Here is a 25866-nt window from a genome sequence, read left to right as displayed (position 1 = left end):
GAATCGGGGTATATAGGCATTGTGTCCTGGTCGGTTGGTGATCGTCCGAGGCCGCGCGACCCGGGCGCCTTGGCCAGAGGCCGCCGGCGAAGGAACCAACACCATACCATGACACCCTTATAGGCTGCCTGCCCTCAAAATAGGCTGCCTGCTCTCAAAAGAAGCTACTCCGAAGAGGGGGCGGAGGCGGTTCGGTTTGGGACGACCGGAGAAAGTGTCAGCCTAAGAGTAAAGGTATGGCAGCTCAAGCTTCTCCCCCGCTTTCACCCCGATAGGGTCGGGCTCTGGGGTTGCACGGCAGGCCATTGCAGGTAAGCCGATGACGTGGTGCCGTCTCATTCGCTGAAGATATGCAGGTTGCTAGCCCCATGCACACACCGCACCATGCGACCACCTCGGACTGACTGGGTTTGCTCATTTGTTGCCCGACATCGGCTACCGGCCCCCCTGCAGCCTCGTTTTGGAACTATGCGGTTTTGGTAATCGTCTTAATGGATGCAAGGCGCTGGCCGTGGCAAGTCTAAGGCGTTCTCATGCGTTGCGGAATTTTCTCGATTCTCTCCTCGATATGTCTTGTTCGCAGTCCGCCGTTGTCCTTTACGTCGTCTTCGGCTGCAGATGACTACCACTTGGCCGCCATCGAAGCATGCTAGGCGACTGGCCACCCCGAATACTTCTCATCACAGTAGGCACCGCGAGGAAGACAGAATCAGGTGCGCTACAGAGAGGCGCAGGAGGCCCTTCTTCTCTGATGGAACTTGGCAGGACGACTTGAACAACAGTGGCTTTATAATCATATATCTTGATAAGAGTCGCGGACCCTGTGTTGTGCCGCAAGCCCATCGCCGCCGACGGGTGTCTCTAGTATCTTACTCCCATGGCGACGTCGGATCCGTTACGAGCAAGCCAGCTCAAATCGTCCACGGCGCAACCGGGGGAGGTGCGTCCATATTCCTGGTGCTTGACAGCCGTCGATGTTATTGTCGCTGACTGGGCGATGCCTCATCTTTTCCAGACATCTCCAGCAAGCCAAAGCACACATACAGTCTGCTCTGGCAAAAGCACGACTTTGCCGCTCCTCTGGGTGCGTGGAGAAATACCTCGTCAGCTTCTCGTGCGGCGCATTTGCAGTCTAGTGCCCTGCCTCTTTCATCCACAGAAGAGCATTGCGGGGAAACCGTCCAAGGGGGCCCTATGGTTGCCAAGCACCCTCGCGGCACATATCAGCGGTGATGGGGTGCCGTGTTGGATGTATGATTGGATGGCCAGCGACAAACACGAAAGGGGATGAGAGAAAGGGGATGAGATGGGCTTGGACGACGGCCGGTTTTTCTCTCGTCGCAAAAACCGGCTTCTGCAGTCCGGAACGCGGGTGAGTGGCGCGGAATCCAATGGGTGGTGCCTGCCTGAGTACCTCGGTCGGTGATACTTAGGGTAGGTAGGTAGGTACACCTGCCACCTGCCTACCCGAAGTGGACAGGTGGTACCTGTACCTACCTAGCACAACTATCTTGTACGACATCGGATCAACGGATGACTCCCCTTGCAGCCCCTTTCTGGGGAAAGACCGACTCCAGCTCCGAATGACGAGAAGACAAGAAGAACAGCGCAGCCTACCTAGCCCTAGTCCCAGCCGCTAAAACACGCGGATGGCTGTTCAGGCTCAAAAGCCCGACGGTTGTTGTTGGAAGGGGTCTTGCGAAACCCGAGCAACTGCAAATCGCTCCACCCAGCGCTACTATGAGCCTCGCCATTCCCAACACGAGAGAGCAACATCAGCCGGGAGCTGGCTACCTAGTGAGATGGCCACAACGCCAAAGAGCGAACGGGAGCGCCCAAGGATGCCATCCCATACAGCGAGCGGGCGCACCTGGAAGCGTGTGCCAAAACCGAAGTAACCAAAAATAAGCGACGGCGGTATCCCAACATGACAGGCGCGGTGGTACCGGAGTGCCGGCCCAAAGCAGCACCCACTGAACTGAGGGAAAGTGCTCGCTGCGCCCTCGGCTAACACACATCCTTCACACGGCGAATTCCAGCTGTCATCTATCCGGCCTATGAGCGTCGAGATCATCACACCCTCACCGTGAACATACACCCTTTCCCGCCCGGTCAGTGACCATTGATGGCCACCCCCATGCACACCACACCACCACCCGGTAGCGCGCCAGCTGCTTTCTGGTTGGCTGCCTGACCGCCCTCGTGCGGGGAGATAGGACGCCATGGGATGGCTGACCACGGATACGGCATAACTAGGCAACAAAGCACAGCCAGCCTTGCCATACTGCCTTGGCGTGACGGGCGCCTTGTTGGCGTAATGGGCGCCTTGTTGGCGGCCTGCGGCCCATTCCTTGGACAAATGGGCCGCCGCGAGGAACCTCTTGTCATTCAGTGGTCCTTATCCGCACAGTCAACCCCGCGGGGCTATTTGTCCGACTCCAGAACTCCTTCTCCATTCCTTCCAGATCAACCCGCAGCCGTTGTTGTGCTAGAGCCGCCCAAGCATCAGGATGACCACGACACCAATCTCCCTATTCGAGGTGCTGAAGGAAAGCAAGATCTCTTGCCATTCGGACCTTGGCGGCGGCGATTATTATCCACAAAGCGCAGTGGACAAGTACGCCCAGGAGCCACACATCACAAAGGAAGGCGTGCCCGAAGAACTAGTGGAGATCATCGTAACATCCGCTCGGAAGATCTTTATAATTCTTCATCATGCCGACCGAATCGACCTCGCCCGCAGCATCCTCGGGTGCGGAATTCGAGATGCAGACTTGCCTCTCCGACTTGAGAAAGATTGCTTGATCTCAGGTAGCGGAAAGTGCTTCCGGCCGTTTGGGAGCCCTTGGAAAGCCAACCGCCGCAATGTCCAGGCCTTTCTGGATTCTCAATGGGTGGTCCAGCCTCACATCCTGGACGACAGTGGCAAGCATCACCAGCTTGAATTAACATGCGCGTTGCCGTTTTTGGGCACTCCCGAGTCGCTGGGGACGGCTGCAAGGGCAGTTTTTGAGTGCATCATCCACAAGGATTGCTTCCGTAATGTCGACAACTCGCCACAGCCGCTACAGGATAGTGGCGGTGATGCCGCTGGCAGTGGTAGTGATGCGGATACTGAGGTACGGCCCCTCTCGGCGGGCGGGCGCGCCTGGTCTCTTGTCTAGAAATGTGTCGAGGTATCGGTCCCGTGAAGATTGGAAGTATGGCTGATACTCTAGTTCAACAGGAGCAGAACTCTGGACGACGGGTAGCCGTGAAGAGATTCACCAACCCGGAAGACTTCAAGCGGGAAATCGATGCACTACGAGCCGCGCGCGAAGCGAACCACCCGAACTTGATCAGATTCCTGAGCAGCTACGAGAAATCTAATACGTACTATATTATCCTGCCCTGGGCCGAGGGTAGTACTTTGCAGCACTACTGGAACAAGAATGCTGTGCGAGACCAGGCCCTTATCCGCAAGTCCATAGACCAGCTCCTCCAGCTCTCCGACGCTCTCCAGTTCCTCCATTTCATCAACTTCCGGCACGGCGACCTCAAGCCCGACAACATCCTCCATTTCACGGACCCCTCCCGACATCTTGACAACTTTGTCATCGCCGACCTCGGAATCTCCAGCCGCCACATGCACCCCACCGGCCACTTCGGCAGGCAAGCGACAAAGATGAAAGCAACCACGCTCGCCTACGAGGCCCCCGAGGTCTGGACGGAGAGCGATAGCCCGCGCTCTAGGAAGTATGACGTCTGGTCCATGGGCTGTATCATCCTAGAGCACATAATCTGGCTGCTCTGGGACATCGACGCCCTGGCCACCTTCGAGGACTCCCGTCACTACCCTGCGTTCGCCTTCTACCTCGCCGATGGTGGCAGGAACAAGCCCAAGACTGCCATAGTCCACCCCGAAGTGGCGAGTGCCATAGAGGCGGTGCGGGACGATCCACGCGGCGCGGCGGGGACGGCCCTACGCGACCTCATCGACCTCATCGAGCGTGGCCTTTTGGTCGTGGATGTGAAGCAGCGGTGGGATGCGAAGCAACTTCACACCGCCCTGGGCGAGATTGCGCGCAAGGCGTCTCCGGGGGCCATGGGCGATGCGTACCTGCTCCCTCTCAACGCCACCGCGCCGCCGCGGCCGCTCATCTTCGGCAGCGCGGGGGCGCACAAGACTGCACAACCGTGAGCAGAGACTGACCCAGCACAGGGAAAAGCCCCGCCCAAACGACGGCGCATACACACTCGCCGCCGGGGCTGGGGGGGACAGAGCCACTTCCAAAAGGGCGCACTGTAACATTGTCTTCTACCCTCGCAGGAGAATCAGCGCCGTCCGCCTCGCCACGTGGGCCAGGTCGACGACGTCAACGATGGAGCTGCCGCCGATGCGCCGTTTCAGCACGACGTGGACCAGCTCGTACGAGTCCCTCAAAAACGTCAGCCGGAGACGAACCGACCACCACACCGGCGGGGCGACGACGGCGTCGGTCAGCTTCGAGGCGGCACCGGCTGCTGCTGGCGCGCCGAGGAGGGCGTCGACGTGGACCGTGCTCATACGGACGGTGAGCGGCGTCTCGCGCGGCAGCGACCACGGCCGCAGCAGGGGGGTCGTCGCGGCGTGGCTGCGCGGGCACTACACCCCGAGGATGCACAAGGTGCAAGCCAAGGTGCGGCGGTGGCGGGAGATGCGGAGGCCTGCGGGGTAGCCACGCGGAAAGGGGTGTGTTCCCTTTTTTTTTTTTTTTTTTGCTATTTCCGGCCGAACAGTGGAGAAAGAAGTTTGAGCCTGACGGCTACAACGTGCCACGACTGAATGAGGCTCGATTCTGGTTTGCAAAGGATTGGGAGGGCAACCAGGCGTGACGTCTCCCTCCCCCTGAATGGAGTCTGGCGCGGGTACATATCTACGGTTGTGTTAGAAGGGTGGGGAAGAACCAACGATCCGGGATCTGGCTGGGGGTTCCTCAACGAACAACGCCCAGGTAACAGCAGGAAAACAAACGTCTCAACTGCCTTGTAAAGCGGTCAGGCCGCGCGTGTTTATGTTGACGGAAGAACGGTACAAGATACGATGACGGGTGTATTCTTGCAGTTACCAACATATTTTGATCACGAAGAGGACGCGCAGTGAATCTTTGCAATGTTTCTTTTGTCTCCGCAACTATATCGCTTTAGCACTCGAACGCGAAAGAATACGAAGGCTGAAAATGGACTGGGAATAAAAGATGATGCATGTGCTCCAGTAAGAAGACGTACCCCCGCGATGCCAAATTCCCACAGGGCGAACAGAACGAGTCGCACAAAGACAAAACCGATAAGCCACTCACCAAGAAAGGCAATGCTTCCACCCCAAAGTGGACAAAAAATACACTAAACGAAAAGTACCAAGACCAAGATGTAGAAAAAAGGAAGCCAAAGCCGAGCTGAAGAAAGGAAAGCAGAAAAGACCCATGCGGATGAAATGCTAGCTTATCGGTAGTCACGCCTATAGTCATCGTGAGGCCTCAGCTGCTGTTGCCTTTGCAGGAGCGATTGCTGCTGCTGCTGCTGCTGCTGCTGCTGCTGCTGCTGCTGCTGCTGCTGCTGCATGTGCTGCTGGGCGGCCGCATCCCTGGGATCACGATGCATGCCGCCAGGCCCAGGCGGGCCTCCCATGTCGCGCATTTGCATGTCTCTAAGGGGATCCATGGGTCGCTGCTGTTGCTGAGGCGGCGGCTGCTGTTGCTGCGGGTGACCGTACTGCTGTGGCGGCCCGTGCCTCCTATCCTCGAACGCAACCGGCGTGTAGCTCCTCGGCGGCGGCACCTGCTCCCTCGATATCGGGGGAGGGCCCGGCGTGGCACTGTAGCGGGTGTATCCGCCTGGTTGCGGTGGCGGGCCCGGGTCGCCGCCGCGTGGAGGCGGCGGCGGCGGATACTGATGACCGCTGAGCGAGTGCGAATGCGAATGCTGGTGGTGATGGTGCGGCTGCTGCTGTTGGTGCTGCTGATGCGGGTGCTGCTGCACCTGGTGCTGAGGATGCTGCTGGTGCTGAGGTGGCGGTGGCTGGTGCTGGTACTGGTGTTGCTGGTGTGACGGTGGCGCGTGCTGATGTTGTACCATTCCCGGGCCGCCCGGTGGCGGGTTGTTCCGCGGATCGCGCGGGTCCCTGGGATCTCCCCTAGGGTCTCCTCTGGGGTCGCCTCTAGGATCTCCCCGAAGATCTCTAGGGTCCCTGAGATCCCTCGGATCCCTGAAATCCCTCAAACCCCCAGGATCACGAGGGTCCCTGATATCTCTAGGATCACGGGGATCGCGGGGATCTCGAAGGTCTCTGGGGTCCCTCAGGTCCCTTGGGTCTCTCATGTCCCTAGGGTCCCTCGGGTCCCTGAAATCACGCGGATCTCTATCATTGACACCATAAGGGGCGCTCGCGCGATCGTCACGCATGGCCATGTGATGGGGAGGCGGCGCCTGCTGTTGCTGGGGCTGCTGTCCTGCCGTCGCCCACGCCGGCTGCTGGGGATTGGTCGATGGGGGCGGTTTTGGCGGCCCGCCGTGCTGAGCGGCCCAGGCAGATTGGGGTTGTGGTTGCCCTGGCTTGGGGGCAACTTGTTGCATCCCATGGCCGGGGGCCCAGCCCTGCTGTTGCGGCTGCGACGTCGGTATTGGTCGGTTGTCAGGCGGCCAGACCGCATCTCTAGGAGGCGGTGGCTGCGGCGGGCCTTGGTCACGCCTGGTAGGAGTCGGCTGGTGCGCGTACTGCATCGTTGGGGAGCCTGAGTGGGACTGAGGTATCGGGGCACCATATGGGGGGTATGATGGCGGCGGCTGGTTCTGGTAGCCCATCGGGTGCTGCTGGCTCGGCTGAGGAGGTCCGTAGTGGTGAGTCTGGGGAGAGTTTGCTGCAGGGGATTGATGCTGCTGTTGCGGCGGGTACTGTGGGCGTTGTTGTCCGTAGTAGTCGCTCTCGGCTGACGGGTCTATAGGGGCGCCTATGGGCTGCCTGGGTGCGCTCATGTGCTGTGGCTGTGGGGACTGCGTGTGAGTAGAGTTGTAAGGCTTGAGCGAAGGCATGACCGATGTCGATGTTGTGGGCGTGTTGCGGAGGTACTGCGAGAATATGGGCTTGGACGACTGCCGCAGCGGCGCCGGAGGAGGTGTGGGCGCAGTTCTCGCGGACGAGGTTGCCGCAGCTGAAGACGACTTGGAACTGGGGGCTGGCGCTTCCGCGGGGCGACTAGGAGGGGGAACAGCGGCCGGAGGAGGCGGCGGGGGCGGGTCGTCGTTGAGGAGAGCCATGAGGCTTGATGTCTTGCGCTCCGGAGCAGGGCGTGGCGCCGCTGCGGGAGGAGCCGCCATGGGCGCGGACGGTTGCTGGGGGGTCGCAGACCGGGACGGCTGTGGCTCAAACTTGACGGGAGCTGCCATGCCATGCGGCTGCTGAACAGGTCGCTCTCCCATTCCGACACCGTGCGGAGGCGCGGGCTGCATGGGCTCGCCGAAGGGGCCCCGGTGGGATGGAGGCTGTGGAGGATGGGGCGGCTGCTGTTGCTGCGGCGCGGACTGAGGCTGCGGCTGTGGTGGTTGGGGCTGCACCGCAAACGCAGGAGGCGCAGAGCCGGTAGGGCGAGTCTGTGGTGCCGGGTCCGACGGCCTGCCTATCGATCCGGGCTCGTTGCGCAGCGGGGCCCCGCGAGGCGGTGGAGGGCCATGGGGGAGAACGGGCTGGTAGGCATCGTACGAACTCGGCACATCGGGCTCTTGCTTCAGTCGCGCAGTCGGGCTTTGTACCTGCGCCACCGCAGAATGCGAACGTGCGATCTGTCTTGCCTCTTCCCTTGCGTGTTGCTGCAGCTGCTGTTGTTGTTGCGCCAACTGCTGCTGCATCTGCTGCATTTGATGTTGCTGCTGTTGCTGCTGTTGCTGTTGCTGCTGCATGTCGCTGCGCTGGTTGCTACGCCTCTGAGCAAGCTGCGCAATCTTCTCGTCCACCTCGGGATTTGCCCAGCCGGGCCCAGGCCGCTGGCTCCGATGCATGTCCCCAAGCGGACCTCCAAGCCCCAAGCCGGAGCTGGGACCAACACCGCCTGCGGACAAGGGGGAGTGCTGCGAGGAAGGCGCGGGCTTTTGCGTGATGCGGATTGGCTGCGGCTGCGGCTGTGGCACTAGGGCCGGCATGGGCTCCCTCTCCCGCTCCGGCTCCGGCTCGCTGGGGAAGGGAGTAAACGGGACACGGGGCGTCCGCATCCTTGGCGAAGCCGTTTGCGAGATCGACTGCGACATGGACTGGGAGATGGCGGGAGACATTGCAGGCGAGAGAACAGCCGGTGAGATTGGCTGCTGCGGTTGCTGCTGGTGCTGAACCTGCTGTGGTGCCTGCGGTGGTCCCTGTTGCTGCTGGGGCGGTTGCTGCGGTGGGGGTTGCGGCGGCTGTTGTATCTGCATTCGCTGCGAAACCATGACGGGTGTTGGCTGAGGGGCCGGGGCATGCCCCTGTGGCGGTGCTTGGGGGAGAGGTGACTGCATCGCGGCAGTAGGGACGGGCGCCGGACCAGGGACAGAGATGGGCACGCTGTGTGGGAGGGGCACCGGTGTGGTCGACTGGGGTGCCATTGCGAGCGGCACTGGGAACGGTCTAAAAGGCTGCTGGACGGGTGTTGCTGAGGCAGGCTGCGGCTGCTGCTGCGGCTGCGGACCAACCGGTGGTCCGACAGTAAGACCATGCTTCTCCACCTTGGGTTGCACAGTGTCGTCAGCCGTGTCTGCCGCAGCGAGCGGTCGGTGTGACGTCGAGGACGGCGACTCCCATTTCTTGGTGCGGGCCCCGGTCGTCGGCGTCGGCGGGGGAGGCCGCTTCTGACCGCGCTGTTTTCGCAGATCCGCTTCGGTAGCAATGCCTTCCCACTCGGGTTTCGTGCCCTCCTTCTGCCGTTGGTAGTAGTTCTTGACCTGTGGTTGCCGAGAGTGCTCGTGGTTAGTCATGGGATCAGGGGTAGGAACTGACTTGGGCCTTGCTCCGCAACCTACCATTACCGATGTCTTGGTGTGCATGTGGAGGGCAATAGCATTCCAGTCGGTGCCAAACGACCGCAGCAGCGCCGGGAAGTCATTAGCCTCCGACACGCTCCAGTAGCTTGTGGCTTGGCCCTGCGCGCGGCCACGCTCCGACGGCGAGCCAGACGTGAGCCCCATCTCGAATGCGGTCACGCCAACCTGGGGCGGCGCCGACAGCGGTGGCTCTGGCCTCAGTGAGGGCGGCGCCATGATCTCGGTCATTATGGCGGGCGGGGCCAGCGAGGGCGGCCTCTCTGGGCTGCGCAGAGCCGTGGCCGGTACCAGCGGCTGCGGCTGCATGCCCGGAGTCTGCGGCTCGAACGAGGATGGAGGGGCTGGGCCCATGCTGGGCGCCATCCCAGGCCCGCCAGGGGTCTGTGGCGAGTTCCACTCGGGCCCTGGCGGGCCTTGGACTCGCGAGTTCGATCTCGACCGGTTCGGTTTGGCCGTGGGCGGCGTCGGGGCGATGATGGGAGTGATCTTGGGCGTCTCGGCCTTCTTCTCCTTAGGCTGCCGCTTCCTGCCCCCCTTCTTACTCTCGGGCTTTTCGGCCCCGCTGTCACCCTTGTTGCCACCCGTCCGTCGCCCAGGGGTTCCGCTGGGAGTTGCGCCATCAGAGTCCGCATTGTTGGGCGTGGCCGCTGCTTCAAAGCTGAAGGTCGGCGCCGCGGCGCGTCTAGGTCGGCGGCGTTCGTTGTTCTCGCCATTCTCGTGGTTCTCCTCCGTCTCGTGATCGCCGTTGCCAAGCTCCGAGACCAGAGCGCTCGACCGGGCCTTGCCGCGCCCCTTCTTGCGCTTCTTAGGTTGCTTCTTGAGCTTCTCTTTGAGGTGCAGGTCCCTCTTCTTGAGATAGTAGTATTGGATACATGATCCAAAGGTGCGCTTCGGGATCTGCTCCGCAATCTTACCCCACTGCTTGGGACACTCGAGGTATGCCTTCTCGAAGAACACCTCCTCCTCGGGCGTGAAGTTGCATACGGGCGGCAACACTTGCCAGGCTGCCACCAGCTTCTCCACGGGGAGATAGCCAGCTCTGTCCATGAACAGCTGCTTTTTGCGATCCTCGTCGTCCCAGTACATGTCTGGGATCACTGCCTCCTTTTCGCTGCGGCACATCTCCTTCTCCGCCCGTAGCTCGCGCTCGCGCCGCTGCTCCTCCTCGGCTTTGGAAGCCTGCAGGATACGCTCAAGGTCTCTTTCCGTGGCGAACCTGCGGCCCCGTCCCTCCGCCTTGGGCTCTTGAGGGGGTTGCGGCGGTGCCGTCACAGCCTCGGAGAAGCCCGTAGACACGGCAAACTTGTCACGACTCCTGATCGCGCTGGGGTCATCCGAGAGCGTGAAGCGGAGGTAGAGGTTGTACTTTTCGCGGTAGTCGCGCTGAATAGCCGCATACTCCTCGGCTCGCGCACTCGTCTCCCGCTTGAGCTTGTCAAGCACAAACGTTGCCATTCCCGCTTGGGGTTCCATGGACTTGAGGAACACCTTGTCCTCGTGCCAGGCAGCAACATCGAATACCGGGACGCTGTCCAGAGGTGGAGTGACCATGTACTGCCGCACCGTCTCCATGGCCGCACAGTCTGGCTCTTCAATCTCAGTAGCGTCATCATCGTCTTCCGTCCTTCCTGGAGAGACCTTTTGCGACACCACTTCCTGGTTGAGGGTCGGCTCGGGCATTTCACCACTGGCAACCACGCCGTTGGCTTTTGGTGCCTCGTCTTCCTCCTGCCCAGGGGCTACCTCCGAAGTTTCGGCTGTGCCTTGCATCTCGACATCGGCGCTTTCGGGCCTGGGATCCTCCTGCTCAACAGTTGGAATGGGAACGTGGGCGTCCTCCATCTCGACATCTTCCACCTTGGGCTGGGGCTCCACCGGTACGGTGGCAGCCGCTATCTCGGTAGTAGGTCCGCTAGCAGAGGGTGCATCGTCCATGGGTTTGTCTGTCATAACCACATCGTCTGTTGGCGCAGGCACGGGTGCAGCAGCCTCGGGAATGGGGACAGGAGCGGTATGAGGTCCGCTTACGGCCGCCCTGAGAGTAGGAGGTGCCAGAGATGCTGGAACGACTGCGGCTTTGGCGTCCTTGTCTGTCGCCTTGATGTCTTTTTCGGTCGCATTGGCTTCCTTGACAGCCTTGGCGTCCTTTTCGGCGGCCTTGGTCTCCTTAGACTCTTCAGGAGTCACCTTGTCAGCCTTCTCCATAGGCCTCATCTCCTTCGTGAGCGCCTTATGATCCACCTCTGGGGCCTTGGCCTCCTTGCCAGCACCCTTTATATCCTTGTCCATGACCTTGGGCTCCTTGGAAATGGCTTTGGCATCGCGGTCGACGCTCTTAACAGATTGAATGTTCGCAGCGGCAGCGCTGGTAGGCTCCTTGTGGGGGGGTTCTTTCGGGCCATGCAGTGGCTTTTGTTGGATGACGGCCGGCTTGGCCGCAGACGACTGGGACGACTTTCGTGGGATCCTGACGCCCTCGGGTATCTTTCCAAGCATGTCCATCAGGCCCTCTGTCTCGTCGACAAAGGCAAGAGCAGCCATCTGCACGAGGTACGCGTAAGTGAACACATTCTTCGTCGGCAAGTCGGCCGATTCGCTCTCCAGCCTTTTAAGTTCAGCCTCATTCTTCTGGATCTCCTTCTGAAAGTAGTCGTTCATGTCCTCGTCGTCAGACTCAGAGGATTGGTCTTGAGGAGGAGGGGGCGGCGGCGGCGGAACCGACACCTTAACGGGGGCAAATCTCAGTGTCGGTTTTCGTCGTTTGGGCGTGCTGGCAGTTGGGGTGGGTTCTGATCTCGGATGGGGTCCGTCCTTGCCGCTCCTAGATTGGGTTGGGCTCAGCGTGGGCGGGCGTTGGTAGGTCGGTGACGTTCCCATGACACTGGCAGGCCGCTCGTATCCCATGCCGGACATGTGGCTGTCGGATGCAGACCAGGGAGGTCTCATCTCACGGTCGACCGAAGTCCGCGCGGACAGCGTCCCGTGCGCGTGGTCGTCTTGGACAATCTCCCCATCCTCGATCATTTGGTGAAGAGAGCGCAGGTGGGCCTCTCCGCTGGACATGTGAGAGTCGGATTGCGCGTCGCGGCTTCGCGGGCGGTTGCCAAAATCGACATGATTCTCGGAGCCCGAGGATGCCGGACGAGGACCGAAAGGTCTCGGATGTTGTGAAGCAAAGCTCTGTGACCTGTTGACCTTGGGCGACTCGGGGATTTTCTTGCCAGCCAACGCCGGATTTATCCATTGCTTGCTCGAAGGTCTTTGTTGTTGCTGCTGCTGCTGCTGCTGCTGCTGTTGTTGTTGTTGTGGCTGTTGTTGTGGCTGCTGCTGCTGTTGCTGCTGCTGCTGCTGCTGCTGCTGCTGCTGTTGCTTCTGATGTTGAGCACGCGGGCCCGTCGGAATCGGAGGACTACCGTCATGGCTAGAGGCCTTAGATGCTCCAGTGGATGGGAACCGGTCGCCCCCTCCGCTCCCGCCTCCCCCGCCTTGATGCCCAGCAGACATAGGACGTTCCTCTGTAAGCGCCCGCGGGCCTGTCGGTGGCGCCTTTCCGGTCGGGGTCTGTATATCCAGGGCAGCCGGGGTTGCTCGGCTGGGGACAACCGAACCAAACGCCGGGGCAGAAGGGGCGATCGGAGGCGGCGAAACTTCCTTTGTCAAGGTTGGCAGTTCGTGAGTAAGGGAGGCACGGTCGGTCTTGGGTCTAATCAGTTCACGGTCACGAGAATCGCGGTCGTCGCGCAGGTCTCTTGGCGCACGAGGATCGTCCGCAAATCGCGGGTTTTCGATACGGTCATCCCGGCCGTCGCGGATGCCCCATCGCCCATCCTGAGAGCGACTGCGGTAACGGTCGCGATCGTCGAAGAAGCCAGGTCTCCGTCCACGGTCCTGCCAGTCTCCCCCACCACCGCGACCGCGACCACGGCCACCCCTGAAGCCGCCGCCACGGTAGGATTGGGCCCCAAAGGGCTGGTCCGAGTTTGAAGATCCCGCCGACAATGGCCCGTCCCTCGAGCCGCGCCTTGCACGCTCGGCATCGACACCAAGCGGACCATCTCGCTCCCGGTCTCGGTCGCGAAAGTCGCGGTCTCTCCCAGGATCTCTCCCGGGAGGAGAACGTCCCCTACCTTGGGGAGACGGACGCCTTCCACGAAAGCTGTCGCGCTGGTCTCGCCAGTCGCGCTCCCGCTCCCTGCTCCTCTCGGTCCGCTCGCCTCTTTCGTCCCTGAACGGCGCGTCTCTGCGTTCGTTGCGGTAGTCATCACGGTCTCGGGCGCGATCACGGCTGTCGTCCCTCCAAGCCCTCCCACCACCACGGCCTCGCGGTCCCCTGCCACGGAAGTTGTCCGAGTAGCCGCCGCGCGGAGGGCCAGGGGAGTCGAGGAGAGCTTTCGGGCCACGCGGAGGCTCTCTCCCACCGGTCAGGGGATCACGGAACTCCCGGTTCGTCTGGAAGACGGATTGGTTGACGCGCGTGTCTGCCGAGGGGCGTCTGCGGTCACCGTCGCCATACTGCAAGGCGCGGTTGGGAAAGCGATCAGGCGACCTGTGGGGGGACCGAGAGCGGCGATCGCCATCGTATCCTCGGCTGTATCTAGACCTGTATTCGTTATGCCCATGAGTATCTATGTCCGACCATCTGGGCGCGCCGCGGGCGGCAGCGTGGCGATGATGGTGCCCTGTGAAAGGATCCCAAGATGGCGCGGGCATTTTCTCAACGGAGCTCCAAGAGAGTGACCGGTCCCGGAAGAAGGGCAGATACGCACATTACATGAAAGGGCGCGGGCCCTAACTGGACTTGCTTTCGGAAGGCACCATCCGCATCTCAAGGTTTGAGTTACGTGGGGATGGCAGCGCAAGATGTGGAACGTTGACGCGAGATGCTTTCTAGCCCCAGCGAGGGTTTGGGGGGAAACAGAGATTATCTGCCGGGAATGTGCACGAACAAGCCCACGACAGGACCGGCCGCAGGTCAATGAGGAAGAGCCAGCGATAATAGGCGATGGAGGTGTCCGTTGCCGATGCTGGCGGATAGATATGTAGTCGTCGTGGCTGGTAGAGTTTGCAGGCTGGCCAGCTATGGCGAACGGTCCGCGATGTCCGTTTGCCCGAAGAGGCGCGCCAGCCTCGTGGAGAAGAAAAAAAAAAATCAAAAATCGTGGTGCAGGGTGCCAAAAGCCAGCAGCGCGGTGTCGGTCGAGACGTCGGCGGCGATGATGCTGGATGGCCTGGGTCGCCGCGATAGGGTGTGGAAGGCGTGGCTGTTTGATGGCGAGTCGAAGATCAAAATGCTTTGGAGCCTCCGCTTGTTCGAGATCCATCCGTTCGATGGCACCCACACCCACAGGCCCGGGCTGGGAGAAGCACGAACGAACGCACACAACTGCACAAACCATGCCCAATCAGCGCCCGCACCAGCCTCAGTGCGCGTGGCGTCTCCCATGCCGCTAGCACCCAACAGGGCCTGCCGAAGGGCGCTAGGCCGCGTTGGGAACAAGCTTCAATGGCCACACAGGCCGCGCTTGTCGGGAAAACACCTGTCCCAAGCGCCCCACCAGCGCTGCCGCCCAATCCCAGCCTCGCTAACGACCCCTGGTTTTCCGCCTCGATGTGCTGGCTGGGCCGCCCCAGCTTTTTTTTGTGATGCGTCAAGGCAGAGGCGACTAGGCGGGCAGTACTCGACATCCGATTCGGCCACAGTCGGGGCCAAGCAAAAGCTTTGCCCGATTCTGCTGCCCTGGTTTTTCATTTTGCTGAGATCCCCGTCCTCGATCCTCGAAATCCTTGACAGGCTGCCGATGTGCATGCTCGGACGTGCGTACTCAGAAATAAGCACGAGGGCTGCAAAAAGCAAAACTGGCGAGGGCGTCGACAATCCATTACGAGCACCTCGCTATTGACTTGGGGGGGTGACGACTGGGCAGAAATTGTTAAAATAAAAAATAATAATAATAATAATAATAATAAAAAGGCCATGATTCAAGATGGATGCGACGGCCTGGAGTCCCTACCAAGGATCATGATTGCCGGGCCAGGCACGCCATTGGCCACTGAATTTTCCGCCCGGGTACCCCAGTCGTTTGGCCGTTGTGGCAACTAAATTCTGTCGCGACACCAGAACGGAGATTGGTCCCTTTTGACGTCAAGCCCCTGCCAGTTGTGACAAAACGAGGATCCATCACATGGATCGAGACACTAGAACGAACCGCATGAGATCTTGAGACCCGAAAAGCTTTTTGCCACTCAATAAGAAGAGAGATCCTGTGTTCCCGTGTGGATTTTTTCTATCATCTTCTCATCTGCTCCTTGCTCCGTCGCCCATAATGTCTCAGGAGGGGCAGCCTCCCACGCAGGCCAAGGATGCCGTCCTGGTGCAGTCGGTCGAGATGCCGGAGGGCTCACAAAAGGTCGAGGAGCTGGACTTCAACAAGTTCAAGGGCCGACCCATCACCGCCGAAGATCTGCTCGAAGGCATGAAACACATGGGATTTCAAGCCTCTTCCATGAGCGAGGCCGTCCGCATCATAAACGAAATGGTCAGCTGATAGAGAGGAGTTTTGGGTTTTGCCGTGTGCCGAGAGCACAAACGAGCGGCAGATATTACAATGATAACGATATCGAGCTGCGCTGAGTTGAGCTGAGTTGAGCTGACCAAGTGGCCACTCCCCCAACCATGTCGATAGAGAGCATGGCGCGACCCAGAGACTGGCGATGGAACCACCATCTTCCTGGGCTACACGTCCAATCTCATCTCGTCCGGTCTGCGCGGCGTATTCCGATATCTAGTCCAGCACAAGCACGTGTCGTGCATTGTAACTACGGCTGGCGGCATCGAGGAGGACTTCATCAAATGCCTGGGCGACACCTACATGTCGTCATTCAGCGCCGCGGGCGCCGACCTGCGAAAGAAGGGCCTGAACCGGATCGGCAACCTCGTCGTACCTAACTCCAACTACTGCGCCTTCGAGGACTGGGTGGTGCCCATCCTGGACAAGATGTTGGACGAGCAGGAGGAGAGCAAGGGCAAGGGCGATGACGCCGAGATCAACTGGACGCCGTCGAGGGTCATCCACCGCCTCGGCAAGGAGATTAACGATGAGCGCTCCGTCTACTACTGGGCCTGGAAGAACAACATCCCCGTCTTCTGCCCGGCCCTGACGGACGGGAGCCTCGGCGACATGCTCTACTTCCACAGCTTCAAGGCGTCCCCGCGCCATCTCCGCATCGACATCGTCGAGGACATCCGCGCCATCAACACCATCGCCGTCCGGGCCAAGCGCGCGGGTATCATCATCCTCGGCGGCGGCATAGTCAAGCACCACATCGCCAACGCCTGCCTGATGCGCAACGGCGCGGAATCGGCCGTCTACATCAACACGGCCCAGGAGTTTGACGGGAGTGATGCTGGCGCCAGGCCCGACGAGGCCGTCTCGTGGGGCAAGATCAAGATCGGGGCTGATGCTGTCAAGGTTTGTCGTTGCGTGTCTGGATAGCCACCCACTGTGCTGTGTTTTACTGACACGCACACCTGCTGATGTTTTACCAGGTGTATCTCGAGGCGACCTCGTGCTTCCCCTTTATTGTTGCGAACACGTTCGCGAAGGAGGCGCCAACAGAGGCGACAAGATAACCCCGTGGATGCTTGCGCTGACGGCATGGTTAGGTCAAGGAAATACGTTAAAATTGCCTGCCTGCCGAGGCACATATCTACTAGGGCTTTATCGGTGTATTCCGTCGCAAACCTGTTCGGATAAAACCCCAATGAGATGTGATATCAAGCCAGATAACCCCAATCGCCTGCCATGGTCGGAGTTGTGATGAAGAAACCAAACCCAAAAGAAAATAGGAACAAAACAACATTTCCGTCGTGTACCGTCCCGACCTCATTTCGCGCCACCTAGGCTAGACACTCGCGGGCTCCGAATCGACTGCTTGCACCACCGTCGCGACGGACCACAACCACTGGGCTATCCGTCGACCTCCATTTTCGAATCAAATCGTCCAGTCGGGTCCATCCGCCTCGATTGTTCCATCCGAATCGTACACCCGGGTGGATGAAGTCGATAACTCTGTGGTCTCGGTATCACTATCGAGCGTCGTTTCGGATACCACCCGCCGAGCTTCGGGATGCCCTGCGACCTCAGGAATGCGAAGGTGAGAAGGCCCATCGGGCATCTCGAAACGCCCAATCGCCTCGTTGCCGTCTCTGCTCTTTCGAATTTGCATCTCGTTCTCGGTTCTCTTCACAAACTCGGCTGAGGCGCATACGATACAGAACGCCGGCAGCGACATCGCATCTCTGCTCCCACTGACGGCACCCCTGACGTTGGAAGTTGGGGGCTGGACGGACCCGGGTGTTGTGAAAATGCCCCGACTAGCCATGTAACTGTACCTAAATGTCGAGGAGCAAAAGCGGAATGCTCATAATGTTAGCGATTTGACTTGCTTCCCCGTCAGGCAGGGCTAGGCTTCATTACGAACGTCAAGTTCTCCATGGGAATGCGCTCCGTGCAGGAAGTTTCCGCGTTGGCAACAAGGACAGTCGCAGGTGACCGTGGTGTAGCGCCGCTGATCCTTGGTGCTGTGTCTAGCTTGCCACCTCGGCAGCCCCAGCATAGCAAGCACGAAGGCTCGCTAAGGGTGGAGCTAGAGCCGGAGGAAGACGGCGGTGAATGGCCTTCAGGATGGATGGCGGGTAGGCATTCGAAGCTCTGGATGCTATCGGCAGATGTTCTGGGCCGCCTATCAACCGTCGGTATGGGGTTAGGGGTTTGAGCGATCGGATGGACAGGGCCTGCTGTTGCCATCACGGCGGGCCTGGCAGAGACCCGATGTCCACCGCCGGAGGATCCACCTATCATATCCCCATCTCCTTTGCGTCTTCGTTGTCTGAAATTGTATCGAGGGCCGCCGGTAGACATTGACATAAGGGTTCGTGTTTAGGGCGGAGCCTGCGCCCCGGGGTGTATCTCATGATAAATGTGCACACAAGTGGGCAGAATAGCGACAGGCAGCTGAGCGGATGTGTTGTCATACCAAGGCCTTGGTAGAATATATAGTAATGGCTGTATAAATGTGACTTTCTCTCCCTATCCACATCGTGAACGTTTTGTTTGCGGAGATGGGAGGACGAACAGTGAAGATCGGAGCCCCCTTTCTAGCTAGCTTCGGCCTTATAGAGGCACCTCCATGAGTGGCATGGCTTCGTGGCGCCGCAAACCACGGGACAGAGAAGTTTCGCCTGGATGGCGGCCAAATAAACATAATTGTGCTTGGCTGGGACATTCAGTTCAAGCCAATGGACGGGAGAAGCCGAACCGTCAGTTATAATGAAGGCATGAAGAACCACCTCGAAAAAGTTTGTTCTGGGGCGTAGAAAACGCACGATATCCTCCTCTTCAGGGGGTAAAGATCTTCCGAATCTGGGCACGAAGTTACGGTGTCTGCTCAGCAGTCGGCGCTCAGGGGCTTTACAAAGGGAGCACGTGACTGTGCACGCGACCTTGAATCCCCTCATCTAAATGCCGACGGTATGCGGACCCACCTACAGCTCTTGGACCTAAACGTCATTGCCCCTGGCCCTCCAAGGAGACAGCCTCATGTCCTTTGACCCGAAGCAATCCCAATCTAGGTCGCTGTGATTGATGTCGACACCTGGGGACCGACAATGGCACCGCTAGGCCCCCTCACCCGCCGCTTTCTCCTCCACCACGGCGGCGCTGCTATACGGCGTGTCGCCAACTGTCCCGTTTCTCGGACCCGGGCCTTTGCGACGGCGTCGCCCGATGCCTACGCCACTCCGCCGCCGCCGCCGCCGAAGTCGGACAACCGCGTCAAGATCGTCGAGGTCGGCCCCCGCGACGGCCTGCAGAATGAGAAGACGACCATCTCGCTCGCCACCAAGATCGATCTGATCGAGAGGCTCTCCAGGACCGGTCTGACAACCATCGAGGCCGGATCCTTTGTGGCGCCGAAATGGGTTCCTCAGGTGGGTGGCGTCTGAGGTGTCCTGTCCTCTTCAAGGCGAAACAAATGCGACAAGGAAAAGAAGTCGGATCTGACTCCTAGCCTCCCAATGACGGCAGATGAACAACTCGAGCGAGGTCCTCGAGTACATCCTCAAGCACCCCATCCCGTCGCCCGTGCCCATCTCGTACTCGTTCCTCACCCCCAACACCAAGGGGCTCTCCAACGCCTTTGCAGTGCTGCGCCAGCACCCCAGCGCCTTCATAACCGAACCGCCGCCTCCAGCACCAGCAGCGTCGCCTAAACCATCGCCCGACGCCCCACGGACAACATCCCCAAGCAAGCCGACGGTCGAGCTCGCCGTCTTCGCGGCGGCGACCGAGTCCTTCTCGCAGCGCAACCTAAACGCCGATATCGCCACGACGCTCGACGCTTTCCGCGAGGTGATCCAGGGCGCCAAGGAGGCCGGGCTGCGGGTGCGGGCCTACATATCGGTGGTGCTCGGGTGCCCGTTCGAGGGCTACGACGTGGACCCGCACCGGGTCGCGTCGGTGGCCACGGACCTGCTCGAGATGGGAGCCGACGAGATCGCGCTGGGCGACACGACGGGCATGGGCACGGCGCCGCGCACACAGGAACTGCTGCGCTGCGTCGCGGCCGCCGGGGTCCGCAACGAGGACCTGGCCATGCACTTCCACGACACGTACGGCCAGGCCCTCGTTAACACGGCCGTGGCGCTCGAGCACGGCGTCCGCACCTTTGACAGCGCAGTCGGCGGGCTTGGCGGCTGCCCCTACAGCCCCGGCGCGACGGGCAATGTGGCGACCGAGGACATGGTCTACTTCCTCGAGACGCTGGGCATGGACACGGGCGTCGACCTCGACGCCGTCGCCGACATTGGCGCCTGGATCACCAAGGAACTGGGTAAGCCGCACGACAGCAGCGTCGGTAAGGCCGTTATCGGGGCGAGGTCGCGCTCCAATGGCCAGGACTAGAGAAATGGGACATGCGTCATCCCTGACGGGTGTGTGCGGACTTGGCTTGCTCGTCTCCCACATTTTTTCTTGGATAGTATATATCGGCCCCTGCCAGCATTCCAATATTTTACTAGCGAATATGAGCAATATCACAGCCAGGCAAGCCTACTATAGTGAGCAGCAAAGAGACAGAAGGAAGGAAAACGAGTGACACTTTGCAGCAGCAGGACTCCCAGACCTCCTCATCCCCTCTTAGGTGTTCCTCGCTCCGCCTGCGTGCTCGATCTTCAGCCTCTCCAGCTCACCCAGCCTCCTCCTCACATTCGGCACGTGCACATGGTCCTCCCCGCCGTACAGCACCCACGCGTCCAGGGCGAGCCGGCGGTAGCGCACCGCGTCGCCCCAGGCGCCGCCGCCGCCGTCGGCCTCGGCCCTGACGGCGAAGGCGTCCGAGAGGGCCTCGTAGTGCTCTCCCAGGTGCGGGCGGAGCCCCTCAATCTCGATAATCTCTAGCAGCTCCGCGGCCAGGGCGACCAGCTCCTCGTGGCTTCCGCCGGGGGTCTTTTGCCGCTCCTGCAACTCCCCCCGGAGCTGGGCCAGGCGCGCGCGGTACGAGTCGGACAGCTCGTCGTCCCGCGGCGAGGAGCAGAGGGCGCAGGCGCACTCGAAGCCCCAGTCGCGGATGCTCCAGGCGCGGGCTTGCGAGTTGAGGCCCAGCGGGATGTCTGGGATGACCCTCGACGTCAGCTTCTATGGGTAGTCAAGGTACCTAGTTATCCAAGGAGGTTGGATGCCTCATACAGCTTATTGTGATTTCCTCGTATGGCTGGATGTCTCGCACAGCACTGACGTCCATGGTCAGGTCGGTGGGGTGGAATCGAGTGAAACCGCTGTTTGGGGGTTAGGTCGCTGCCGTCCCGGGATTATGAGGTAGATGAGGGTTTCTGGTGCTTACTTTGGGTTACACGCGTGGTTGACTCTCTAGAGGGTTGTGTGAGTCGGTATTGCAGATTCGGGTGGTAAAGGACAGAAGAGCTCAGTAAGAAGAGACTAACCGAGATGTTCGTATAGAGCCCCATATACAGCTCGCCCTCGATCTCAACCCCAAACGTATTCGTCCTCATGATCCTCTCCACTACCCCGTCCCCAGCACCGCCCTCGCCGCCGCCGCCGCTGTCACCCCTCGTCAGCACCAGGACCTCCCGCCGCACCGGCAGCTGGCCGACGGCGGAGCCGAGCAGGCGGCGGCCGTCCTCGGGCCCGACAGCGTGCGGGAAGTCCATGGACGCGATGACGGCCGGGTGGTCGACCATGATGACCTCGCCGGCCGGCACGAAGCGGCGCGCCACGACTCCCTTGCCCTTGCCCGGGATGGCGACGACGGCGTACGGCGGGCCGCCGTCGCCGTGCTGCTGCTGCTGCGTCTGCTCGAAGCGCCGCGCCGGGTGCCAGTGCGCGGCTGGGTCGGCCATGCGCGCGGCGGGCGACAGGCCGGCGACGGCCTGCGGGGTGGCGACGAAGCTGACGCCGTGCCACTGGCGGAAGGCGGCATTGGTGAAGGCGCAGTACTTTGTGCCGTTGCCGTTGCCGCCGCCGCCCGCCGAGTCAGTGTCGGCGCGGGAGCATACGGGCGTGTGAGTCCAGGGCGGCCAGGAGCCCGCGTCACTAGTGATCTCGTCGTCGATCAGCGGCCGGCAGCGCGGCGCTTCTCGCTGGCGGAGCGGGCCTAGAGGGTTCCATGGGCAGAAGTCGGGGTGGAGCAGGACGACTTCCTGAGGATCGGCCGTGGCGACAGACGCCGCGACGGCGGCAAGCCCGAGATAGGCCAAGGAACTACGGAGGACTCGGCGTAAAGACATGGTTATTCTCTGAGTGAAGTACGAGTTTTGTCAGAGGCTTGCAAATGATCAAGCGATCTAATATCTCCCCAGATAGATACTCATTCAGACGCGATGAACCACCTAATATTTTTTGACATCCCAGCAATCCTCGTATGCTACGTTAGAGGCCACATCCTCTCGATTTGCAAGATTGTTCTCCAAAGTGTCTTCCGGGAAAAACCGCCCCCATCACCGTCCTGCCTAAATCGAAGCCGTGGTGGTTACGTCCAATAAAAGTGTATACCATGTTTACTTGATTGCTGGCTATCCGCCGGATAATAGGCTCACAAATACTGCCCAGGGCTAGGATTTGGGATGCCTGCGGGGGTCTGCATCTGGAGACAGGGGCACAGGAACGTCTGCATGCCAATGCCCGAATACCTGCGTCGGGCTGAGCCGTGCGGATGGAAGAAGGCGCGAGAAGAGTAAAGGAGGTTTCGACATGATTTTGGGACTGGCCTCAACAACCGTGCTACTGCATTCCCAAAGACTTGCGTCCCTGGCCTGCCTTGCACTCGACGGCGCAAGCCAAGGTCTGGCCTTGCATGTCGGAATCGCAAAATCTGGACTTCCTGACTGTTCGTCCGATGTCAAGCCGACCACACCAAAGAATGAGGAGCAGTGGGGGAACTACACCTCGTCACATGCTGTGGTCAAAATCCAAAATCCACAACGATCCCGGAGCAATCAATTCCCGACCCAGCCACTCGGGGAGTGAGCCGTCAGCTAACAAACAGGGCGGGGCAAGCGGGACGCATTTGATGGGCCACCTTAGCTAAGTGATATGGCGGCATACGAAGGATACGAAAACATACGATGCTGCCATCCCAGATGGGTGGCAAGCGATCAATGAGCGCAGGGACCTTCACCTATCAGGTTTGGGAGGTCGGACTTGATCACACTCTCCCCGACTTGGGCCAGCCACTGTTTCAACCCGCGCAGGGCGACTGGTAATCACCAACGCCACGCTCTAGCCGTCGTCTCCTCGGGTCGGGACGCTTCCGGGCTTCATGCATCTTCTCCCCATGTGGGCGCCTATTTGCTGCCAACACGCGGGCCAGCGCGGACCTGGGGCTCGGGTCGCCATGTTCCCACCCGCCACCCGGTTGCAGGTGCTTGCCTGTCATGCAGGGTTGCTATGGTGCCCAGACCTTTCATCACACAAGAGCACATGCACGCGCACCTTTGGAGCAACAATGTTTGTGTGGGCTGGCTCCCTGCCGCGATAGCCAACAATACGGAACCCCTCACTTGGGGCGTCGTCCGCCTGTCAGAGCATGCCTGCTAGGCCGGTTTTGGCAGCTCCCCCCAGCGCTGGCGAGAGTCCCATCCTGCGTCGTGGGTTCTGGGACAAGCCATTCCGTGCTAGCCCGTCTGCTAGATCGCCGGCGCAGGGGTTGTGCTCGTGGATTTATATGGGATTGCTTGCCCCTTCTTGCTCGACCTTTTGGCTGGCGCATCTACAAGCTAAACAAGAGCCCTAGGCTCGTCCCACTCGGTCGGAACACACACACGCGCAAACCACACCCAGAGGACAAGCAGCATGGACGGTCTATTGACAAAATCCCAGGTCCTCGTGGCCTCGGGCGTCCTGCTCTTCGCCTACTGGGCCTACCGGACCTACCACGATGTCATTTGGCGCCGCACAAAACAGTTCGGGGGCTGGCCCCAGCTGCAGTCGTCGCTGGCCTGGGGACACGCGATAAAGGTTAACGACCGTCGTCAACAGCTCCCCCCGAAATGCCACATCGGTAAGGCGCTGCTGCCACGGAGAAGTAGGCATTCATTGCTCGTGTGCTCGCGTGCTCACGAGGGCGTGATGAAACCACAGACTACACGTTCCAGCGGATTAGGGAAGATCTGGGCAACCCGCCCGTCTTCCTGACCGACTTCCGCCCCTTCTCGTACTCCATGATCAACATCTGCAGCGGTTTCGTGGCCGAGCAGCTCACGCGCTCGACCAAGACCAACCCGTACTCGACGCTAAAGTCCCCGACCATGCGCGAGCTCACGGCGCTCGTGGGCCAACAGTCGATCCTGCTGCACGAGGGCGAGGCCTGGAAATCGCTGCGGCGCCACCTGAACCCGGGCTTCGCGCCCAAGCACCTCCTCACCCTTCTGCCCGTCATCCTCGACAAGACGGAGCTGTTCCTGAACCTGCTCGACGAAAAGGCCCGGTCGGGCGATATGTTTGAGCTGCACCAGCTGACTGTGAACCTGACGTTCGACATCATCGGCGCCGTCGTAGCCGACGCCGACTTCTCGGCCCAGGAGCCCGACGTGAGCCGGCAGAGCCCGATCCTGCGGCACTTCAAGGACCTGCTGTCCACCTTCAAGACCCCGCCCGGCCCGGGGCTCGTCAAGCTCAACGTGCCGCTGTTGGTGCGCCGCTGGTTCGCCATGCGCCGGCTCGACCGCGCCATCCACGCGCACGTGCGGGCCCGCTTCGACGCCATGCGCAACGAGCTGGGCAAGCGGTCGGCGACATCATCCCGTAGCGTCCTCTCGCTTGGACTGGAAGGCGTGGCGGCGCGCGAGAGTCTGGACGACGCCTACGTCGGCATGATCTGCGACCAGCTCAAGACGTTCGCCTTTGCCGGCCACGACACCACCAGCGTGGCGCTGCAGTGGTGCGTGTACGAGGTCTCGCGGCGGCCCGCGGTGCTGGCGTCGCTGCGGGCCGAGCTCGACTCCGTCTTCGGGACCGCCGGCGGCGGCGCGGCCCACCCGGCGGCCGTGCGGGCGCGGCTGCTGGCGCCCGGCGGCGAGGAGGTCATATCGCGGCTGCCGTACATGTCGGCCGTGGTCAAGGAGACGCTACGGCTATACCCGCCCGCGTCTACGGCGCGCCAGCCCGCGCCCGGCACGCGGCTAACGCTACCCGACGGCACCCAGACGCCCCCGCTCGACGGCCTGCTCGTCTACGTCTGCCACTTCATGATCCAGCGCGACAGGGACGTGTACGGCGCCGACGCTGACGACTTTGTGCCCGAGCGCTGGCTGGGCAACACCAACACGCACGCCGACGATGAGACTACTGACGAGAAGCAGCAGCAGCAGCAGCAGCAGGGCAACAATAACAACAACAACGCCATCCCGGCGTCGGCGTGGCGGCCGTTCGAGCGTGGGCCCCGCAATTGCATCGGCCAGGAGCTGGCCAACATTGAGTTCCGCGTCATCCTGGCCTGCACACTCGCGCGCTACGACTTTGAAAAGGTCGGGCTGGGCGAGGCCGCCAAGGACTCGGCGGGCAGGCCGGTGCTGAACGCCAAGGGGTGCTATGAGAGCAAGTCTGAGCTGTTTAACGTGCGTTTATCTTCTTTTTCTTCCATCCGCCTCTTGCGATTGACCGTCGTGCTAACTTGCCCTTTTGCGGGTGTGACAGGGCATGGAGGTGACGGCGAAACCTGTAGATGGGACTCAGATGAGGGTCAGGCTCAGCGAAAGGGCGCGGTCCAAGGCTCACGGCATATGAAGCGGGCATGTTGTTTTTGGCTTACTGGATGTAACGGGGCGGCTATTCTAAACATATCTTTGCTAGAAAAACCACCGTTTCCACAGTCTCGTGCCGGTTGTGTTGGCCCTCTTTGATGTAAGATGGCGATGTCACAGGGGTAATCTTGCGAAAAAGCATGCTGAACGCTGTGCCATCCCCTTTTATGCCAAACGAGGCGACAAACTGCGAGCGCCAGGCTGTGGAAACCCACCAAATAATAATAATTCAGATGGGGTTTGCCATAACTTTTGCTGTGCCCCAGGTCGCTCACCCCGGCCGACTCCCCTCCAACTCAAAGACCGGGCCCCCGCCGGCCCCGACCCCGACCCCCGCCTTTTCCGCCTTGGCGCCCTCCGGCAAGCCGCGCGACCCAGCGCCGCCGACATCCCCATGATCCTCCTCATCATCATGGCCGGCCAGCTCCCGCGGCTTCTCGCAGGCCTCGAGCTCGCGCACCTCGGTGCCACCCAGCTCGGGCTCGCGCGGGAGCGACCTGCCCTCGCCGGGGAGCGGCTCGCCGACGGGG

At 60.8% G+C, this 25866-nt stretch overlaps 8 protein-coding genes across 8 annotated transcripts; 5 read left to right on the top strand and 3 right to left on the bottom strand.

The window, feature by feature from the left end:
- Positions 1-469: 469 nt before the first annotated feature.
- On the top strand, positions 470-5210 carry GGTG_10923 (serine/threonine protein kinase). Its single transcript, XM_009228802.1, has 3 exons — positions 470-940; positions 1016-3119; positions 3227-5210. The coding sequence occupies exons 2-3, from the start codon at positions 2511-2513 to the stop codon at positions 4178-4180; spliced, it is 1563 nt and encodes a 520-aa protein (XP_009227066.1). The 5' UTR covers positions 470-940; positions 1016-2510; the 3' UTR covers positions 4181-5210.
- On the bottom strand, positions 5072-13731 carry GGTG_10922 (hypothetical protein; the record flags this gene model as incomplete). Its single annotated transcript, XM_009228801.1, has 2 exons — positions 5072-8922; positions 9001-13731. 2 exons carry the CDS (start codon positions 13729-13731, stop codon positions 5461-5463), a joined length of 8193 nt encoding a protein of 2730 aa, XP_009227065.1. The 3' UTR covers positions 5072-5460.
- Positions 13732-14170: 439 nt separating this feature from the next.
- On the bottom strand, positions 14171-14827 carry GGTG_10921 (hypothetical protein; the record flags this gene model as incomplete). The annotated part of the gene is made up of 2 exons (XM_009228800.1): positions 14171-14498; positions 14559-14827. The coding sequence occupies 2 exons, from the start codon at positions 14825-14827 to the stop codon at positions 14171-14173; spliced, it is 597 nt and encodes a 198-aa protein (XP_009227064.1).
- Positions 14828-15129: 302 nt separating this feature from the next.
- On the top strand, positions 15130-17983 carry GGTG_10920 (deoxyhypusine synthase). The gene is made up of 3 exons (XM_009228799.1): positions 15130-15557; positions 15705-16490; positions 16568-17983. The coding sequence occupies exons 1-3, from the start codon at positions 15345-15347 to the stop codon at positions 16649-16651; spliced, it is 1083 nt and encodes a 360-aa protein (XP_009227063.1). The 5' UTR covers positions 15130-15344; the 3' UTR covers positions 16652-17983.
- Positions 17984-18593: 610 nt separating this feature from the next.
- Positions 18594-20169, top strand: GGTG_10919 (hypothetical protein). Its single transcript, XM_009228798.1, has 2 exons — positions 18594-19009; positions 19107-20169. The coding sequence occupies exons 1-2, from the start codon at positions 18689-18691 to the stop codon at positions 19980-19982; spliced, it is 1197 nt and encodes a 398-aa protein (XP_009227062.1). The 5' UTR covers positions 18594-18688; the 3' UTR covers positions 19983-20169.
- GGTG_10918 (hypothetical protein) lies at positions 20159-22021 on the bottom strand. The gene is made up of 4 exons (XM_009228797.1): positions 21020-22021; positions 20920-20945; positions 20766-20854; positions 20159-20689 (listed from the first exon to the last, which is right to left on the bottom strand). The coding sequence occupies exons 1-4, from the start codon at positions 21821-21823 to the stop codon at positions 20217-20219; spliced, it is 1392 nt and encodes a 463-aa protein (XP_009227061.1). The 5' UTR covers positions 21824-22021; the 3' UTR covers positions 20159-20216.
- A 1366-nt stretch (positions 22022-23387) lies between these two features.
- On the top strand, positions 23388-25319 carry GGTG_10917 (hypothetical protein; the record flags this gene model as incomplete). The annotated part of the gene is made up of 3 exons (XM_009228796.1): positions 23388-23595; positions 23676-25150; positions 25230-25319. 3 exons carry the CDS (start codon positions 23388-23390, stop codon positions 25317-25319), a joined length of 1773 nt encoding a protein of 590 aa, XP_009227060.1.
- Positions 25320-25472: 153 nt separating this feature from the next.
- GGTG_10916 (hypothetical protein) lies at positions 25473-25734 on the top strand (the record flags this gene model as incomplete). The annotated part of the gene is made up of 1 exon (XM_009228795.1): positions 25473-25734. Exon 1 carries the CDS (start codon positions 25477-25479, stop codon positions 25732-25734), a length of 258 nt encoding a protein of 85 aa, XP_009227059.1. The 5' UTR covers positions 25473-25476.
- Between the last annotated feature and the right edge of the window lie 132 nt (positions 25735-25866).

The sequence above is a fragment of the Gaeumannomyces tritici genome, assembly GCF_000145635.1.
Source record: "Gaeumannomyces tritici R3-111a-1 unplaced genomic scaffold supercont2.6, whole genome shotgun sequence".
Taxonomy (NCBI): Eukaryota; Fungi; Ascomycota; class Sordariomycetes; order Magnaporthales; family Magnaporthaceae; genus Gaeumannomyces; species Gaeumannomyces tritici.
This window is presented reverse-complemented; position numbering and strand designations above follow the sequence as displayed.

What these genes read in the sequence shown, in the direction of transcription:
- GGTG_10919 (XM_009228798.1), top strand. Translation starts at nt 18,689, where the DNA reads ATGGCACCGCTAGGCCCCCTCACCCGCCGCTTTCTCCTCCACCACGGC. An exon ending in CGCCGAAATGGGTTCCTCAG is followed by an intron (nt 19,010 to 19,106) that starts GTGGGTGGCGTC and finishes CAATGACGGCAG; the next exon opens with ATGAACAACTCGAGCGAGGT.
- GGTG_10923 (XM_009228802.1), top strand. Translation starts at nt 2,511, where the DNA reads ATGACCACGACACCAATCTCCCTATTCGAGGTGCTGAAGGAAAGCAAG. An exon ending in GTAGTGATGCGGATACTGAG is followed by an intron (nt 3,120 to 3,226) that starts GTACGGCCCCTC and finishes CTAGTTCAACAG; the next exon opens with GAGCAGAACTCTGGACGACG.
- GGTG_10918 (XM_009228797.1), bottom strand. Translation starts at nt 21,823, where the DNA reads ATGTCTTTACGCCGAGTCCTCCGTAGTTCCTTGGCCTATCTCGGGCTT. An exon ending in GGCTCTATACGAACATCTCG is followed by an intron (nt 20,946 to 21,019) that starts GTTAGTCTCTTC and finishes ACAACCCTCTAG; the next exon opens with AGAGTCAACCACGCGTGTAA. An exon ending in AACCACGCGTGTAACCCAAA is followed by an intron (nt 20,855 to 20,919) that starts GTAAGCACCAGA and finishes ACCCCCAAACAG; the next exon opens with CGGTTTCACTCGATTCCACC.
- GGTG_10920 (XM_009228799.1), top strand. Translation starts at nt 15,345, where the DNA reads ATGTCTCAGGAGGGGCAGCCTCCCACGCAGGCCAAGGATGCCGTCCTG. An exon ending in TCCGCATCATAAACGAAATG is followed by an intron (nt 15,558 to 15,704) that starts GTCAGCTGATAG and finishes CCATGTCGATAG; the next exon opens with AGAGCATGGCGCGACCCAGA. An exon ending in TCGGGGCTGATGCTGTCAAG is followed by an intron (nt 16,491 to 16,567) that starts GTTTGTCGTTGC and finishes ATGTTTTACCAG; the next exon opens with GTGTATCTCGAGGCGACCTC.